Here is a 17,166-nt window from a genome sequence, read left to right as displayed (position 1 = left end):
ATAGGTCAGATATTTGATTTTCCTCCTCGGATTTGGATCCAAGGGTCATCTTTCACGTGGTTGAATCATATTACTCATTGGGTATCATTGGGAGATTCCCTCCAAGAAGAGTCAAATATCCCCATCCCCCACACGATATGTACATGCTATTCTTTTCCTGTTCCTCCTCACTCCCCTTGGCCACCCTTCCTTGAATTAGAACCTCAATTGAAGATAGGGGGTACCTCAAGCCTTGGAGGGAAGGAAGAATTTCATGGGTATATGGGTTTAGAAACATAGATAAATAAGATTACAAAATTATCAAAAATAAAAGTGTTGAATTCCTTCTTATTGTAATGGTGCTTCTAGTATGGTGATGTCAACGTTTGATGTAGAGATAATAAAAGGAGACCTTAGGTTTGGGCCTCTATTTTGTCCTATCTTTACATGCCCCCATCCTCTCCCCTAAACCTTTTTTTTTTTGGGTAGAAAACTAGATTAAGTAGAAGGAGACACAAGCTCTAGTTGAGGAACATTCTCCTTCAGCCAGACAGTGGAATTATGTCAAACCAAGTCTGTCTCAAGCACTAGGGCTTCCTGAGCCAAGGAATGAGCCACAGAGTTGGCTTCTCTTGGAGTAAAAGAAAAAACACAAGACAAGGTAGCCCTTGCCAGATGTTTGATATCAGAGAATACATTTTGTAGCTAAATTGGGACCGAAAGAGCTGGATTGGGCCTCTAATCCTCTCCCCTAAAACCTATGGGCCTCTAATCCTGATGATTGGGCTGGAAAAAAGGAATTTCTTTCTTATCCATCAATATTTTTAGACGCTTTTTTTTTTTTTTTTTTTTTTTTTTTTTTTTCTGGGTTTGTTTTTGGACCCTTGTACTATGGTTCTAGTAGATCTACCATGAAACCGGTTTAACCATACGAGAAAGTGTCCCTTCGTTTCATAGGTTGATATGGTATCATCATCTTCTAACCGTCGATTCGACATGCCGTCTCATGTGAGTCCAAAAGCATGTAATCACAGCTCTTGTTATCACTAATTCACTAGGGTTTCTTCGCAACCTCGCTATATGAAAGGCAGCGAGCCAACTTTAACATTTTAGTCGGTTCAGGTCACTTCAGAGAGATTCCCAGTGCGGCGAAGCCTCTCTTTGCAGAAGTTGCAGGAATGGCTACTTTTAGGGTTAGCATCTCACCGATTTGTGAAACTTTGTAGTTTTTATCCTCTTATTGTTATGATTCATCTTCTTGAAGAATTTTTTTGGTATCTGTAAATGCATGAAATCGAGTTAGCATGTGATTCAGTTCTCTGCAGACTCAAACTTCTGATCGTGTATGAGTCTTCTGAAATGGTGTTAATTACGTTGGGTTTTTTCTTTTTCTTCAGTTTCACCAGTATCAGGTGGTGGGAAGGGGTCTCCCTTCTGAGACAGACGAGCATCCTAAGATCTATAGGATGAAACTATGGGCAACGAACGAGGTTCGTGCCAAGTCGAAGTTCTGGTAAGCTAAAATTTAAAGTCCTAGATATTTTAATGAAATTATAAATGGGTGAAAAATTGTTAGTTTGATGTTATTGTTATAGTTTATGAATCTCTTTGGTTATTGAATTGTTCGTTCTTCTTAATGTGTAGGTATTTCTTGAGGAAGCTGAAAAAGGTCAAGAAGAGCAATGGACAAGTGCTGGCCATCAACGAGGTAAATGCCTTCGCTGACCTTTTCATTTACCCAACCACTGCTGGGAGCTGTTACTTCATTTAGATGTTGCTTTTGGTTTGTTACGAAGAGACGTGGGCTTCCTAGTGATGTGATTTTTTCCTAATTGAATGGTATGAACTAGTTGTAACTTATCAATGCGCAGAGGTTTTTTTCAGTGGTGATTTCCATGGCATGAAATTTACACCCTGGTCCTAAACCTCTGAAATTTTATTAACATGGGTCTTAAGGGCACTTGAAGGAATGCGCAACTACTAAAATCCGTGATTTTATGTATTCTTTTATTAGATTTTAGGTTTGATCACTAAAGTGGCAAGTTCGAAGCCTGCCATTTGCTCCTGTAGAGGTTTTGCTTTGACTGATCCAATGGGTCTTGCAAGCAAATTGTGTGTGAATACTCAATTTCACCCAGCCTAGACTTCATGTGGCAGCCTCAAGGTTTGACGTGTTTTATTATGTTTTAATTCAGGGATCTGTCCTAAATTCTTGACATAGACACCCCCCCCCCCCAAAAAAAAAAAAAAAAAAGAAAAGAAAAGGTCGAATGTTACTGAAGATGGATGTTCTTCCTTGTTTTTTATTTTTTTGGTCAGCAGAGTCTTATAAATCGCTGGAATAGCTATTCCAGTGCTGAGTTTTTATGATGTTTTAGCTTCTCGATGGATTCTCTTGCATTGCTGGGAATGAGTGGTTTTGTTGTGGAATTAATAGTGCTTTTTGAAATACTTGCCAGAAATATCTTTTAATGGCAAATATACTAATTACTTTAGTAATGACAATGGAAATGATATTAAATTCTATTTATTTGTTATCTATGTCACACCAGTTCTATGGATACAAACAATTTAGATATATATTCTGGACCATGAGAACTCTTTGTTGTGATCTCTATCTTTCTTCTTGTAATAGGTATTGGTATTTATCCAGATTCTGTTCTCTCAGTATTAGTTGATAAGGTCGATGCTATTTTATCTAATTTCTTTTATAACTTAGTAGTTTTAAAGATAGTTTCCATCAATTAGATGGAAATAAGAATAAAAAAATACTGGCATTTTAAACGTTGTAAAATTAAAAAAAGTTTCATAAACAGTGAATACTCTATATAGCTACTTGTTGTCACTGAAGTCTGCGCCTCCCCCCCCTCCTTTTCTGTTTTAACCATACGTTGTGCTGGTAATATTCCAGACTTCCTGAGTCTTTTTTACTTTATTGTAAAAATTATATTTGTAGTTATCTTATGTTACTTTCATTCTCTTATTGCTTTGGGTTTGTTGCAATTTGCAAAGAGACTTGGAGTTCTTAGTGATGCGGTTTTTCTTTAAAATTTAATGGTATGAAGGAAACCTGAACTTAGTGGTTATGTGTTATCAATGCACCCAGGTACCTTTCCAGTGATGCTTTTCTTGACATGAAGCATCCACCCTAGTCTTAAACCTCTGAAAGTTTATTGACATGTGTCTTAAGGGCAGTTGAAGGAACCTGAAGTACAAAATTCTGATTTATGTAGTCTTTGATTACTAAAGGCACAAGTTCTAAGCCTGCCATTTGCTCCTGTAGAGGTGTTGCTGTGGCTGATCCAATGGGTCTTGCAAGCATTTGTGTGCAAGCACTCAATTTCACCCAGCCTAGACTTGATGTGGCAGCCTCAAGGTTTTGACATGTTTTATCATGTTTTAATTCAGGGAACTGCCTTAAATATTTGGCATAGGCAAAATAATTAACCAAATGGTACAAAAGATAAATGTTCTTTCTCATTTTGTGTTTTTTGACTCCTGTAAATCTGCATTTTGCTTTTGAGGATACTCTATATAGCTATTAGTTATCGTTGACTCTTGTTTAGTTTATCAAAAAATTATTTTTGTATTTATTATTTGTTAAATTTTCATAATCTCTTTATCCATCTAGATTGAAAATGTCCTTGGATCCCTGGAACACAAAATCACAGCATTATTTTGCAATCATGCTAATTTCAATAAATTTTGGTAAACTATTTTCAATTGCTATATACATGTATTGATTTATTTTTTTGGGCTTTCATGATATTCAATTTTAGATCTTTGTTGAAAAATTAGAAATTTGGAAGTGATCAGTGCAATGATCCGGGGAGGACGGTGTTTTGTATGCTTGCAAATTTTTGTAATTTATATCCATTTGATATTGTTTTATTCCTCTAGAATTAGTGTCTTAGTGATAAGATTAACTCTTCCAGTACTGGAGTGCTTCAATTTAGAGCTTGGCATGGACATCTGGCTTTGGAAGATTTACTAGATTACAGTGGTTGATAAGTTACCTTAACTGATTCAGTACAAATAGAAAAGTGAACAGCTAATTATGGTTCCCACCCGCCGCGGGGGAGAGGTGGGGGGGGGGAGAGTTTTGTTTGTTTTGGGTCTGAGGTGTCCAACTTTGGCCTGTGATGTTGTGTGTTACAATTAGAAGTTTCTCATCCTTCATGGATTTGTGTGGTGGATTGAGTGTGTGTGTGTGTGTAAGTACTTCTCTGGATGCGACTTGCCATTTTTGCCTTCCTGTAAGCATATGCTTCACTTTTCTGTTGCCTTTGAACTCAGTCTCATTTACGGGGATTTTTTTGGAGTTGGGTTGTTTGATTTGATTTCTCTCACAAATTTTTTTTCATGCGCGTCTGCTCACAGCAGGTTTTAAATCATGTGGTTGCCACTTCTGGTTCAATTTGGAACTTAATCTGCTTGAATTTGTTCAAGAAACTCTCGAACTGGCAGATCTGAGGAATATTCTAACTATTCTGGTGTTTTAACTATGGGTCAGAAGTCGGGATTGATGACCCCCTGTTCTATCCTGAATTGTGCATTTCCTTATTGATTTTTGAAACCCGTGATCAAAGTGTCTATGGCATTGTAATGGTTGTTTTGCATCGTTTCCAACTGCAGATCTTTGAGAAGAACCCAACCAAGATCAAGAATTATGGAATTTGGTTGCGGTACCAAAGCAGAACTGGGTATCACAATATGTACAAGGAATACCGTGACACCACACTTAATGGTGCTGTTGAGGCTATGTACACTGAGATGGCTTCCAGGCACAGGGTGAGGTTTCCATGCATCCAAATTATCAAAACTGCTACCGTCCCAGCGAGTCTTTGCAAGAGAGACAGCACAAAACAGTTTCACAACGCCAAAATCAAGTTCCCGTTGGTCTTCAGGAAGGTTAGGCCACCAACCAGGAAGCTCAAGACCACATACAAGGCTACCAAGCCCAACTTGTTTATGTAATTGAATGAGTCCTTGCACTCCTAAATTTTGGTATTGGTATTTGCATTTGAAATTTTATTATTTAGCAGTTTTTAACTGTTAACTTGTGTTGGACAAAAGTGTTTTTGAGTTTACAAGACTCCATAATTTTCCATTATGTATCTTTTCGTGGGTGCAACAGCTAGTGGCCACTTGTGTTTTACTTTTCCTCTTTGAGATCTTCACGGTGGTAAAGCATATAGATTTATGATGAAGATGCCAACGTTATTTTGAATTTGGTCCATGTGGTTTAGACTTGCTTTTGGTGCAGTGGAAACAGCTTCCTCTACTGAGGTAGTAGGGATTAATATTATTTCTTTGTAGATCTTTGACATGTGTCCCAACATCACATTAAAATGTTGAGATTCATTTATAAGTTATATTATTTTTTTAAAAATTTTATCACAAGTTTTTTATGTGACTTATAAATGGATTTTAACCATTTGATGTGATGTTGGGACATATGTCATATATCTACAAGAAAATGGATGGTCCATTTTCAAGATAGTAATGCATCGTTCATTTTCTTTTCATTTTCATCCCTTTAATAGTCGGGGTTTTATTCTTTGTGATGGGTTTGATGATGACTTCAAAAATAATTTTTGGTTGTAGTGATGATCAAAGGTTTCAATGCATGACCCACCTCCAGGCCTCAACAGATTTAAAAAAATATATAAAGAAGTATCGGAAACAAAGTTGATTACAAGGGTCACAGTATTCAATGTGAGCTGAAAATTGTATTCTTGTTATAATCACAAGGTTAACCGTATTCATTTCATCTATCACAAATACTGGATTCATGGTTATTTCTTTTATCAACAACTGACAAATTTAGGGCTAAGTTAGCTGGAAAGTATTGTCAAAATTAAGAATGACTAATACTTCAATCTAGATGGTGGAAATTACCAATTTGCCCAAGGTTTATTTTTTTTTTCTAGCGACTTTTGAATGCAGCACTGCCGACCAAAGCTATAGTCTCTAAATGGGCAGGAGCAGATCCAACTTGTAAATTCTGCAATAACAATGAGGAATCTCTATGGCGCATTTTTCTATCCTATAGCTGGAAGAAGAGAATTCGGGCAGTAGGAGCATTGACTGCGAATTGATAAATAATAATTCTCTCATTAACTTGTGCAATTTCTTTCTAATTCGACATGACATTGACAAAGAGACTAAAACATGGTTTTTCCACCCTATATCTATAATAACATGCTATTATATCTAGATAGAAAGAAACTCTAAGGTCTATAATAACAAAAGCCCAAATCCACTAAAGTTACTTGCTAATATCAATCAAGGTGCGATTTTTCTTTCCAGTTCCCCGGTTCGCTACCTAGAGAATCGGGCGAACTAGTGAAATCTAACCGAAATTTCAGCGAGATTTTGACCCCATTTCAGGGGCTATTTTTGGTCATTTTGGGCCAAATTTAGAGTCTACCCTAATTTGATATCAATATTTAGTAAATTTGAATTATTTCTTATGAATTCTTCCATTTACATTCTCCTTCTTAGCCACATTTAACATGTTACATTCTGAGGCCTAAATCATTCGAACATAATTGGAAAGCTTACTCGTTAACCTTATAGAATCCCCTCATAATTTAAATTGTTTCCATAAATTCCTCCATGTATATATTCTTTCTTAACCACATTTGGCACGTTAACTTTTAAGGCCTAAATCACTTTAATATAATTGGTAAGATTGCTCATTAATCTTGAAGATTTTGCTATAAAATGTCTTCCTAATTTGAATTATTTCCAAGAATTATTCTATGTAGATTCTCCTTCCTAACCAGATTAGGCACATTGCCTTTTGAGGCTTGAATCATTGGGACAGAATTGGTAAGATTCTCCATTGACCTCGAATATTATGCTAAAGAATCGCAAGAGAACTTGCGAGAAATCTCTAAAATATAAAAAATTGGAAGATATATTGCGAAATTCGGAGATATACCGTTTATTTCGCTGAAATTCATCAAAATATCGTCGAAATTTTGGCGAATTTTGGACCATCTCTGTTTCGCCCCCAATATCATTTCGCACATCATCGAGATGGTCGAAATTCGCCAAAATGTTGCACCATGATATTAAAGGTGGATTGAATAATTACAGCTTTAGCCTCAAAATAGAATGAGAATCAACAACATGGAAGGAACACAATCATCACCCCCCCCCCCTTTAAATGCTTAAACACATCAAATAATTTTGGGTACTTACCAATTCTTATGTGTGCAGGCTTATATGATGAACTAGACGGAGACAAATGGAGTGTGGCAATGTTGTGGGAAGAGAAGATTCAAGACATTTAAAAAGGAATAGCTCTCAAAGGACAACTTTTGGAAAACCAAAAACACAAGCCATTTGGAAAGCAATACAGTCAACACAACTGAAGCAAATACAACTCCAACAAATCTGGTGTGATGAAAGCATGACATCATATCTGATCCAGGGAAACTGAGTCAAAATATATCCCCTTCTCTATTTCCTATTTTGGCAAAAATTCTACCTATAGCTACCAAACTTAAAGCCTGTAATCAAAGCAAGGAGCTGACAAAACTATAGCTACTTAATTTAACAAATCATCACATAGGACTCCCTTATTCAAAGACTATGATTCATGATGGATGTAACAACAAAACTTTTACCTAATTGAAGTTATCTTTTTTATTTAAATTAAAAAAAAAATTGTGACTAGACTGACTGACTTGGAATTTATCATCGTAGATCATATGCCACTTTTGAGCCTTGAATTTCATGCACTGCTTGAGTTAAGAAAGGCTGTTGAAACGTGAGTGCAACCTACTATCATAGATAGGTTTTGGATAAGACTTAGGGTCCTCGGTACCTTGTTGACTCTGATCCAAATCAACTGCGAATAGATCCCAAAAATCATTAAGAACTAACAAGCGTGTTGAATGAACTAGAATTAGACCTGGCAATACGAAATTTGAGTGGGTTTAATTGATGGGTTATGCTATTGTTCCCAATGAAGTCTGAGATTTTGCCATGTAAAGTATACTCGTTCAAGGGTTAAGATAAAATTTTCCTTTTTACCTAAATGAAATCACAAAAATCAAGTAGAAGCCAAACTCGACTTGGGTTTCCATTTCCCCTCTCTGTCTAACATGTTGGAGCCTACAAGAGTGAAGCCAACCCTCAAAAGAGGAAAAGTGGACTTTCATAATTGTGTATCATCAAGAAAGAAACATGAAGGTCTATTTAATCTCCTCTGCATTCGTTCCTTATTCGTTTCCAATGGCATGCCCAAAAAAAGAAAAAGAAGAAAAACAGATTTTTGAGTCATTTCTGATTAGTATCAGTGGTCAACCTGGGATGAGGAGGGATGGAGGTTTAGACTCAAGAATTTTTTGGACTTACTCCCCTTCCACAGAAGGCTGCCACTACTATGCTAGAAGCACACTCACTATTAAACATGTTCTAAGTGTATCGCTCCCTCCTTCTTCTTCTTTTTTTTTGGGGGGGGGGGGTTTGTTGAGAAAAAAAGAAAATTTGCGAGGCTTGAGACCCACAATTTCTTTTTTTTTTGGTAAACCACAATTCATTCAATAGAAGCAACAAGAGAAATATCCGAGTTACAAAGCCTAGTAATCCAAGTAGTGGAAATAGGCCAGTCAAACCTCCTTGGTAAGGAGACAACCTTCCATGCCAGAGAGTTAGCTACGATGTTAGTCTGTCTTGGAGAAAAAAGAAATTTGCAACCTACAAATTTCCCAGCCAAGTACTTAATATCCCAAATCACACTATCCACTCAAAAAGGAGTTTGAATCTTGTCTTCATTAGCATTGTATAGCTGCAAACAATCGATCTCAGCTTCAATCACCTCAAAACCCTTAGCCAAACAATGAAGTAATCCCTCTCTTAGTGCTAGCGCTTCTCCTTCAAGCACCTTCATGAAGCTAGTTAAAATAGACGCTGCCACTAGAGGCATTCCTCTAGAATCTCGAACAATCAACCCTAGCCCGCCTTTTGATCCCACCTTAGCTACATCAGAATTCAGTTTAACCGCAATACCTGAAGGCTTAGTCCACTTCACTTCCTTCTTCTTTCCTCTCCCATCACCCAATATTGAAGGCTTAACTGAGAGAAGCTGGTAGCTACAAAGATCTTCAAATTGACCAAGAGCCTTCTTGAACACCTGGGATGGTGTCGAATCCACTCCTTTGAAGATTAGGTCATTATGAGAAAGCCAAAAATTCTAGCAGATTAGTGCCGCTAAATGTGCTTGATGCCCCTTCTTTTGACATATGCTATCCAATTTCAACCAATTTGACACAAATTTAGTAAACTCAAGATTCGAGGATGGAGGGATATAGGAGAAATTCGACCCAAACCAAACAACTCTTGCAAATGCACAATCCATGTTTCTTCAGATAAGCCGCATCTTGGACATGTTATATCCTTCACCGTTTGTCTCTTCCCTAAGTTAACTCTCGTGCTCAATGCCTTAATACAGGTCCTCAAAATAAATTATGCACCACTGGGGGAGCATTACAACTCCAAACATTTTTCCATATCCGGTCTGACAACTGAGAGGTTTGATTACCTTGATTCAAATGGTGTTTGATATTAACGGTGATAAACACTCTAGGTAGTGAAGATCCCACTTCTAGCAGAACCCCAAATAAGTCCATCTTCCAAAAATGACCGAACTATATTTTCAAGATTTCTTTTGCATCATCAACATGGAGGGTTTGAAGAACTTACTGAGACTTCAATTTTTTTAGTCATCTTGATCAATCAATTCCCCAACCTTAGTTAGATTTGAGCTTGCTTGAAATTCCTGATGTTGAACCTTGAAATTCCATGTAGAACTCAACAAAGAGTCTTTCCAAATGTGAATATGCTCACCTAAACCAACCTTCCACATTAGCCATTTTCTTAAACTTCTCTCCCAACCAAAATGCTTCTCCAAACCCAAGATGGTTTTGAACCTAAAGAAGCTTCTAAGAAGTCACAGTGAGGGAAATAAAGAACTTTAAAAAGTTATGACCAATAGCCCTCTGGATTGGACCAAATCCTCCAAGCTAACCTTCCCAACATAGCGGTATTATGGAGAGATGGGTCTTTGAACCCCAATCCCCTTTTATCCTTTGCCCTACACATTTGATCCCATGAAACCCAACACCTTGCTGCCTTATCTACCCTTTTTTTTTTATACTAATATATGTGCCGCCAGATGGGTGCGAACTCGAGACCTCCCCATGAGAGGTTGGGTTGTTAACCGCTTGACTATCCTACCTTTTCCCCAAATAGAATTGAGAGATTGCCTTATTTAATTTCTTATGGTGAGCTTTTGGCAACTTGAAATGCGTTGTGGCATAATTTTGCATAGATAGAGCCACTAATTTAATTATCACGTTCTTTCCTGCCTTAGATAATAATAATCTCTTCCTCCACCTTTGAAGTTTATTATCCACCCTTCCATTGATTTCTTAAATAATTCCACCTTTGAAATCCCAAATTCTATGGGTAGACCTACATTCTTTTTAGGACCAGCGGAGAGGGGAATCCTCAGAATTTTCACAAATCATCTTCTGAACTTTTTTAGAGTGTTAGTAGAAAAAGTGATTCCAGACTTCTGAAAGTTAACACTTTGATCACTTACCTTGCAATACAACTCTAAACATGATTTAAGATTATGCACCTCTTTTAGCTTTATCTCCGTGAAATTAATACTATCATCTGCTTCAAATAGATGAGAAATAGGATTAGTTCTCTTTCTTATCTTCATGCCACAGATAATTCCTAAATCTCTAGTCTCCATCAACATGGTATTCAAGACTTGGAAGCATAAGACAAACAAAGCAAGAGAGAGAGGATCTCCTTGTCTTATGCCCCTAGTGGGAGTAATTGGTTCCTGAGGGGTTCCATTCACCAAAATCTAATATGAGACAGAAGTGAGACATGACATAATCATACCAATCCACTTTTTTGAAAACCTAAAAACCCCTACTGCTTTCTCAATGAACTTTCATTCCATCTGATCATAAGTTTTTTGCATGTCTGATTTAATAGCCATAAATAATCTCTCCCCCTTCTTCTTGTGAGAGATATAACGAAGTGCTTCATGAACGTTATCAAAAGATAAGTCTACTTGCGATGAATGTAATGTTTAAGCCTATTTGCCATAATCTTACAAATCACTTTGCTAGAGATATTACAAAGGCTAATTGGTCTATAATGATCAACTTTTTCAGGTTGATTCACTTTAGGCAGTAGACAAATGTATGTGATATTAGCATGACATGGCATGTGACCAGTTTGAAAAAATTCTTGAACAAAACTGCATAGATCCTTACCCACAAGAGACCACATTCTTTGATAAAATGCCGGTGGCAAGCCATTTGGACCACGAGCCTTCATAGGAACCATAACCCACAAAGCTTCTTTGTTCTCCTTCTCAACAAGTTTAGCACATAAGTTGTTGATAGGTTCATCAAAAGCCGAGGTTGGTATGGCTAATAATGAAGTATTTAATGCCTCTTCACCCACTCCTATTGCAAATATTGTGGAATACCTTTCTTGAATCTCCTTTGTCACCTCCCCAAAATTTTCAATCCATTTCCCATCATCTCTTCTTAGCTTGATAATACGGTTGTGTCTTCTTCTCTAAATTATAGAATGGTGAAAATAACTTGTGTTGTGGTGTCCTTCAATTGCACAATGTTGTTTAGCTCTTTGCATCCAATATACTTCCTCCTTTTTAAACAAATCTCCCAACTTCAATTGAATCTCATCTTCCCTTATTTGATTCAAGGCCGAAGGAAGACAGTCCTGCAACTCCTCAAGCTCTTCTAATAAACCTTTTATAGTATTTTGAATATTTCCGAATGTTACTTGGTTCCATTTACTGAACACTTTTGACAGTTTAAAGACTTCCACTACAAGACCTCTGCTGCATTACCACTTGTCTGAATTTACCATGCTGTTGTTGCCACATTCCCAAACCCAAGATGATCCAACCACATCAATTCAAATTTAAATGGACGTCTCCCCCTTGCTGTAAATAGTGGCAGAGCCACATTGAGGCCAAGGGGCCATGGCCCCCCGGATTTTTTTAAAATTTGATTAATCATGTGGTTTTTCCTTATTTTTCTCAATACACATGTGAAATACCACTATTTCGCCCCGTCCCCCGAAAAAAATAATAATAATAAATAGAAGTTTAAGATAAAGATGATGGGTATAGATGTCATTCTTAATCATTATTTGATGGTTACCATTAAACCCTATTTTTAAGGAATAAAAAGTCAAATCCTAATTAAAAACTAAATCACGATCCATGAATTTCTCCCTATTTATTCTCCCATATTTTCATTCCTATTTTTTGTCTCCTGAATCTCCTCTTTTATTCCCTATTTTTTCTCTATTTATTGTATCACACCTCTCACAAAACATTAGAGTAGTTAGTAGACATTGGAGTTTTCCTAAATTTTCTCCACAATTACCATGTGTTCACTTTCTCTTTCTCAAATTATTTTTCTCTCCCACTCATGATTTTTCTAGTATTCTTTTCAAAAAACATAATTGAATTTTAATTTTATTTTATTCCGTTGTTCTCTTTCCCTTAAAGCAATTTAAATTTCATTGTAATTCAGCCATTGATTTTATCAGATCTAATCATAATCATTGATTTTTTTTAATTCCTCTTTCTCCCAAAATTTCAATTCCTATTAATAAAATTTTAAATTGCGTTTAGAATTTCAGCCATTAATTTTAACAGATCTAATCATAATCATTTTATTTTATTTTTGAATACCTAAACTTCCTATTCCTACTAATAGCTATTTAAATTTAAATTTCATCATTTCAATTTTTAGAATTTTAGCCATTAATATTATTAGATCTAATCATAATCATTGAATTTTTTTACTTAATTCATGGAAGTTGACTATTTTTCCCATATTTAATAAATTGACTTCAAATTTATTTTTTTCCTCTACAATTTCTCCCACAATTTCTTTCCCACCTATTTCTTTCGTGATTTTTTAAAGTGTTTTTCCACAATTTTAGCCCCTATGCTTTATTTCAATATATTTTTTCTAATTTACTTATAATTGTGTTATCTATATTTTAGTACTCTTATTAATTTACCTAAAATTTTAATGTAGACCCCACATCCAAATATAATAAAATAATTCAAAGGTGGGTAGGTCACACATTGATCCACATAATATGTATGGTGAAAAGACATTAGTGCTTGTCCGACGAAGAGGTGATCCAAATTCATTATTCAGCCCCCCAATATTCAATCCTGGCTCAACCCCTGGGTGTAAATCCTTTTATATCCAACCATATGGGTAACTGGTTTGAACCCAGACTAACATTTACCTTCATAATTGAATCAGGAAAGGTGGACTCCCATTTTAGATTGAAAAAGACTCTATCAAGTCAAACTTTGATGTTGTCCCTATCCTTTCTTTGACTAGACCAAGTGAAACCAAGACCATGGGAAGCCGCCTCCAACAATTCACAATCATCTAACATGTTTCTGAAATCCTCCATATCCCCTTCTAACCTTATCATTACCACCACTTTTTTCTCTTCATGACAAATGAGAGTTAAAATCTCCGAGGTAAGCCCATTCTCCATTTCGATCTCTCCCAATTGCATTTAGTTGCTCCCACACACCTCTTCTCTCATGTTTCACCGGATCCCTATAAAGTAAGAAATACAACTTTCTCATTCAAAATGCTCACTTTAGAATCAATGATATGCTTGTTAGCCAAAAGAATCTCCACATTCAATGTATCAGTCCAAAAGATTGCCAACCCCCCCGCTTTCCCTTCAGGCTCCACAGAAAAACAATTGAAAATTTTCAATCTTCTACCAATTTTCTCTTACTCTTCTATTAGAACTCTTAGTCTCCATTAAAAGCAAGATGTCAGGCTTGTCCTTGTTGGGCAGGAATTTTAGAGATTGGAATGTCAGGCTCCTTCCTAGGCCTTGAACATTCCAACTGAGGCACCTTATAATTCCCCTTGGGACTGATATCCCCCAACTGCCAAGAGGTCCAAAGATAAAATATGATCCTTGATTTGGTGTGAGTCGTGCTCCATCATACTGTTCTCATGCTCATCTTATGTAACTTCGCTTCTCAATCTTTTACTTCTTTCTTTAACTCCCTTCATTGGAATGTGTTGGTGAAGGGCTACGGTGCTCCCTATTGACAATGGGCTTAGGATTAATGAAAGTACTTGGGTTATTAGGTGGAGAAGCCTCAATGGTAAGTGGGGATGATGGGTTCCTTGGGATTAGTGGGTTGATGGTAAGGGATTGGGTTAATAGCTATTGGATTTGGGCTTGGATTTAAAATCATTTGTTGGTTATTTTGGGTTAAAGGGGTAAACAAGGGGTTGATATTTGGGTCTGGTTCAATCAGGTCGGTTCTGATCTGATTTGGGAGAAGCTAGTTTAGAGAGAACATAGATAAAAGTGGGAGAGCGGTCACCGCATTGGGAAGGTGCCTGTAGTTGGTTCTGCAAAGTCATTTTGCCCAAGTAAGGAGAGAAGTGGATTGATGGGCGGCTAATTTTCTTGGGCTCGATGTGGTGCTGGTTGAAATTGCGTTTTGAGTAACGACACCTGTAGCGCCAAAAGCTGGTGGAAAATCCTACATAATCGGTGACAAAACCCGGTTTTCTTGCGTACGTGGCGGGGTAGCCAACACCCTAGTTTTGCCACATGTTGCCTGCAACTATGGTTAGCCAAAATCTTGTTCCCTACCTCTTTCTCTTCCCACTTCAGTATGCTTCATTCTCCTCCGACGAATCTCTGCCACTGCATTTGACGAAGGAATAACTACCTCTGTGGATCCTGCCACCATATAACTAGCTTCATCAATAAATCTTTGGAAAAGAACCAATCCTCTTAATATTGACTGGAAAATTGAATGGGGTCGTGCTGGATAGGTTTCTATGATGCAGTTACCATGTGTTTCTAGATGGTTTTCTTGCACCTCAAAGAACCTTCGACACTTACGAACTTCATGTCCAATACAAGCACAGAAAGAGCAGAAAATAGGCAATCTCTCGTACTGAACTCTCACCCTTCACGTCTTTGGATTGTAACTTCGTGTTTTAGTGGCATCCTAATGTCCATCTTAATTCGACATCTAAGATAAGCACGTTTATTTGCTCTGACATCTCCTTCAATTAGCATCGCCTTACTGGGTGTCCCTATCATGTTTGATATCTGTAACCCCAATTCCACCTTCAAGATCTTGGATGGTTTATCGTGAAACTGAGCCCAAAAATCCGTGAAAATAAACTGTCAATCCTCCTCTGGACTTTAGCACTCCAACACGATAAGATAGCCTCCCGCCGTCCAAGGGATCCCCTCAAGAATAGTTATCAAGTCAAGTTTGTGTGTGAACTAAAAAGTAAAACAATGATCGATATTCTCCTTAGGTGCCACAATGACATCCTCCAGCAAATGCCACGCCAAGACCAGACCTTCGGAAACCGCTTGTTTTCAAAAAGGACAGCTATCCATCACTTTACCAACAAGAATAAGTTCCTCCCTCTATTCCAAACAGTCCTCCTCCTCATCATCTAGGAAAAACGTACTCCCCTGGGTGTCCAGTGGAAGATCTAGAACCGCTCTGCTTCGACTACCATATGACTCTCCTTCCCCTTGTCTCCTTTGCATTCTCATCAAAACAAATCATATGAGAAACCAACGCACCAAACAAATCCACAACACTCCAACCATGCTTCAAACAATGGACCTAAACACGCTCACAAGCATACCTATTTCTACCCACAAATTTCTATAAGCCAGTGAATAAAGTTTGGCCAAATCATCTTTTCTGTAATGGACGAGGCCTTGTGAACCGGATGGTCAATTACTCTATCACCACTTCTGAAAATGTATGAAAATTCACAATCTATAAAGTGAGATTATAACTCTCAAATATGAAACAACACTTCACTAATGATTGAAGGAGTCTTCTTGAACGAAAGAATACGAGTGTATCTTTCTCTTATAATAAAACAAGATATCTAATTTGAGCCAATTTGAGCCAACTCATGGCACATATAAGTCACTTGAAAATATCGACGTCGAAAACGTCTTTTTCTTTTTTCTTTTTTTCTTTTTCCAGTAACAACTGCCAAATGCTTTATAGCAACATCCGAAACGATTAATAACCATTAAGAAGTAGAAGGTGAACCAACCATTTGGCATAGAGAAAGATTGTGTTGGCGTTGCCTTTTGAAGTTTTATGGACTCTAAGGACTTTAAGAGCTTTAATTTCTTTTCTTTCTTTGGGTACAAAGGCACTTTTTATATATAGGGATAGGGATATTACATATGCCGCCAGTAGGAGTTGAACCCATGACCTCTCCACTGAGAAGTCAGGTTCCTAACCATCCTACTACTCCTCCATTGACTAGTTTTGCTTCCTCAATGGATCCGCTGTAATAGTATAGTTCTTTCATAGCTCATCAATGCTCTTGTTCTAGATATTGCTCATAGTGTCATTTATGCCTCTACTGCTCATGAGGTTTGGGACGACCTTGAGGCTCGTTATTCTCAATAAAATGCACCCTGCATCTTTGAAATTCGTTGTGCCATTTCCACCCATCAACAAGGCACATCTTCATTGGCTTCTTATTATACAGTTCTCAAAGGGCTCTAGGATGAGCTTTCTTCGTATAATGATCTACCACCTTGCACATGTGGTATTCTAAAGAAGCATTCTGATCTTGTTCATAGAGATCAGCTTATTGAATTTTATATGAGAATTAATAATTCCTAAGGCTCACTTCGTAGCCAATTACTTTTGATGGACCCTTTGCCAATGGTGAATCGTGCTTATTCTCTCTTACTTCAAGAGGAGCGTCATCGTACAATTCATGAGGCCATTACTCTCGCTCTCACGCACTTTGCCTTTGTTGCCACATCTCCTTATTATAGTTCCAAAAATGGTACCAAGAAACACTATCATTGTGACTTTTCTGGCTTGGATGGTCATTCAGAATCCCGTTGTTTTAAGAAACATAAGTATCCTCTCAAATGTGCTACAAAGTCCATTGCACCGCCATCTCCAACAGTTCACTCTCTTATTGCAATTGTGGTGCCTTTTGCTGTTGCACCATCTTTCACCACAAACCATTACCATACACTCCTATATTTGTTGGAATCTGGTAACATTACACCCTTGGCAAA

General features: G+C 37.3%; 1 protein-coding gene across 1 annotated transcript; it reads left to right on the top strand.

Annotated features, from left to right (window-relative positions):
• The first annotated feature begins 1,050 nt into the window (after positions 1-1,050).
• LOC149022940 (large ribosomal subunit protein eL20) lies at positions 1,051-5,197 on the top strand. The gene is made up of 4 exons (XM_089150822.1): positions 1,051-1,172; positions 1,377-1,492; positions 1,624-1,687; positions 4,615-5,197. Exons 1-4 carry the CDS (start codon positions 1,158-1,160, stop codon positions 4,954-4,956), a joined length of 537 nt encoding a protein of 178 aa, XP_089006948.1. The 5' UTR covers positions 1,051-1,157; the 3' UTR covers positions 4,957-5,197.
• Positions 5,198-17,166: the final 11,969 nt, after the last annotated feature.

This window comes from Hakea prostrata, chromosome 3, assembly GCF_041222555.1.
Source record: "Hakea prostrata isolate BN-2017 chromosome 3, UWA_Hpros_2, whole genome shotgun sequence".
Lineage (NCBI taxonomy): Eukaryota > Viridiplantae > Streptophyta > Magnoliopsida > Proteales > Proteaceae > Hakea > Hakea prostrata.
The sequence above is the reverse complement of the archived record's forward strand: the minus strand, read 5'-3'. Positions and strand labels throughout refer to the sequence as shown.

Excerpts from the sequence above, each read along its gene's own strand:
- LOC149022940 (XM_089150822.1), top strand. Across the intron at positions 1,493-1,623 it reads CGTGCCAAGTCGAAGTTCTG|GTATTTCTTGAGGAAGCTGA; the intron begins GTAAGCTAAAAT and ends CTTAATGTGTAG. Across the intron at positions 1,688-4,614 it reads AAGTGCTGGCCATCAACGAG|ATCTTTGAGAAGAACCCAAC; the intron begins GTAAATGCCTTC and ends TTCCAACTGCAG.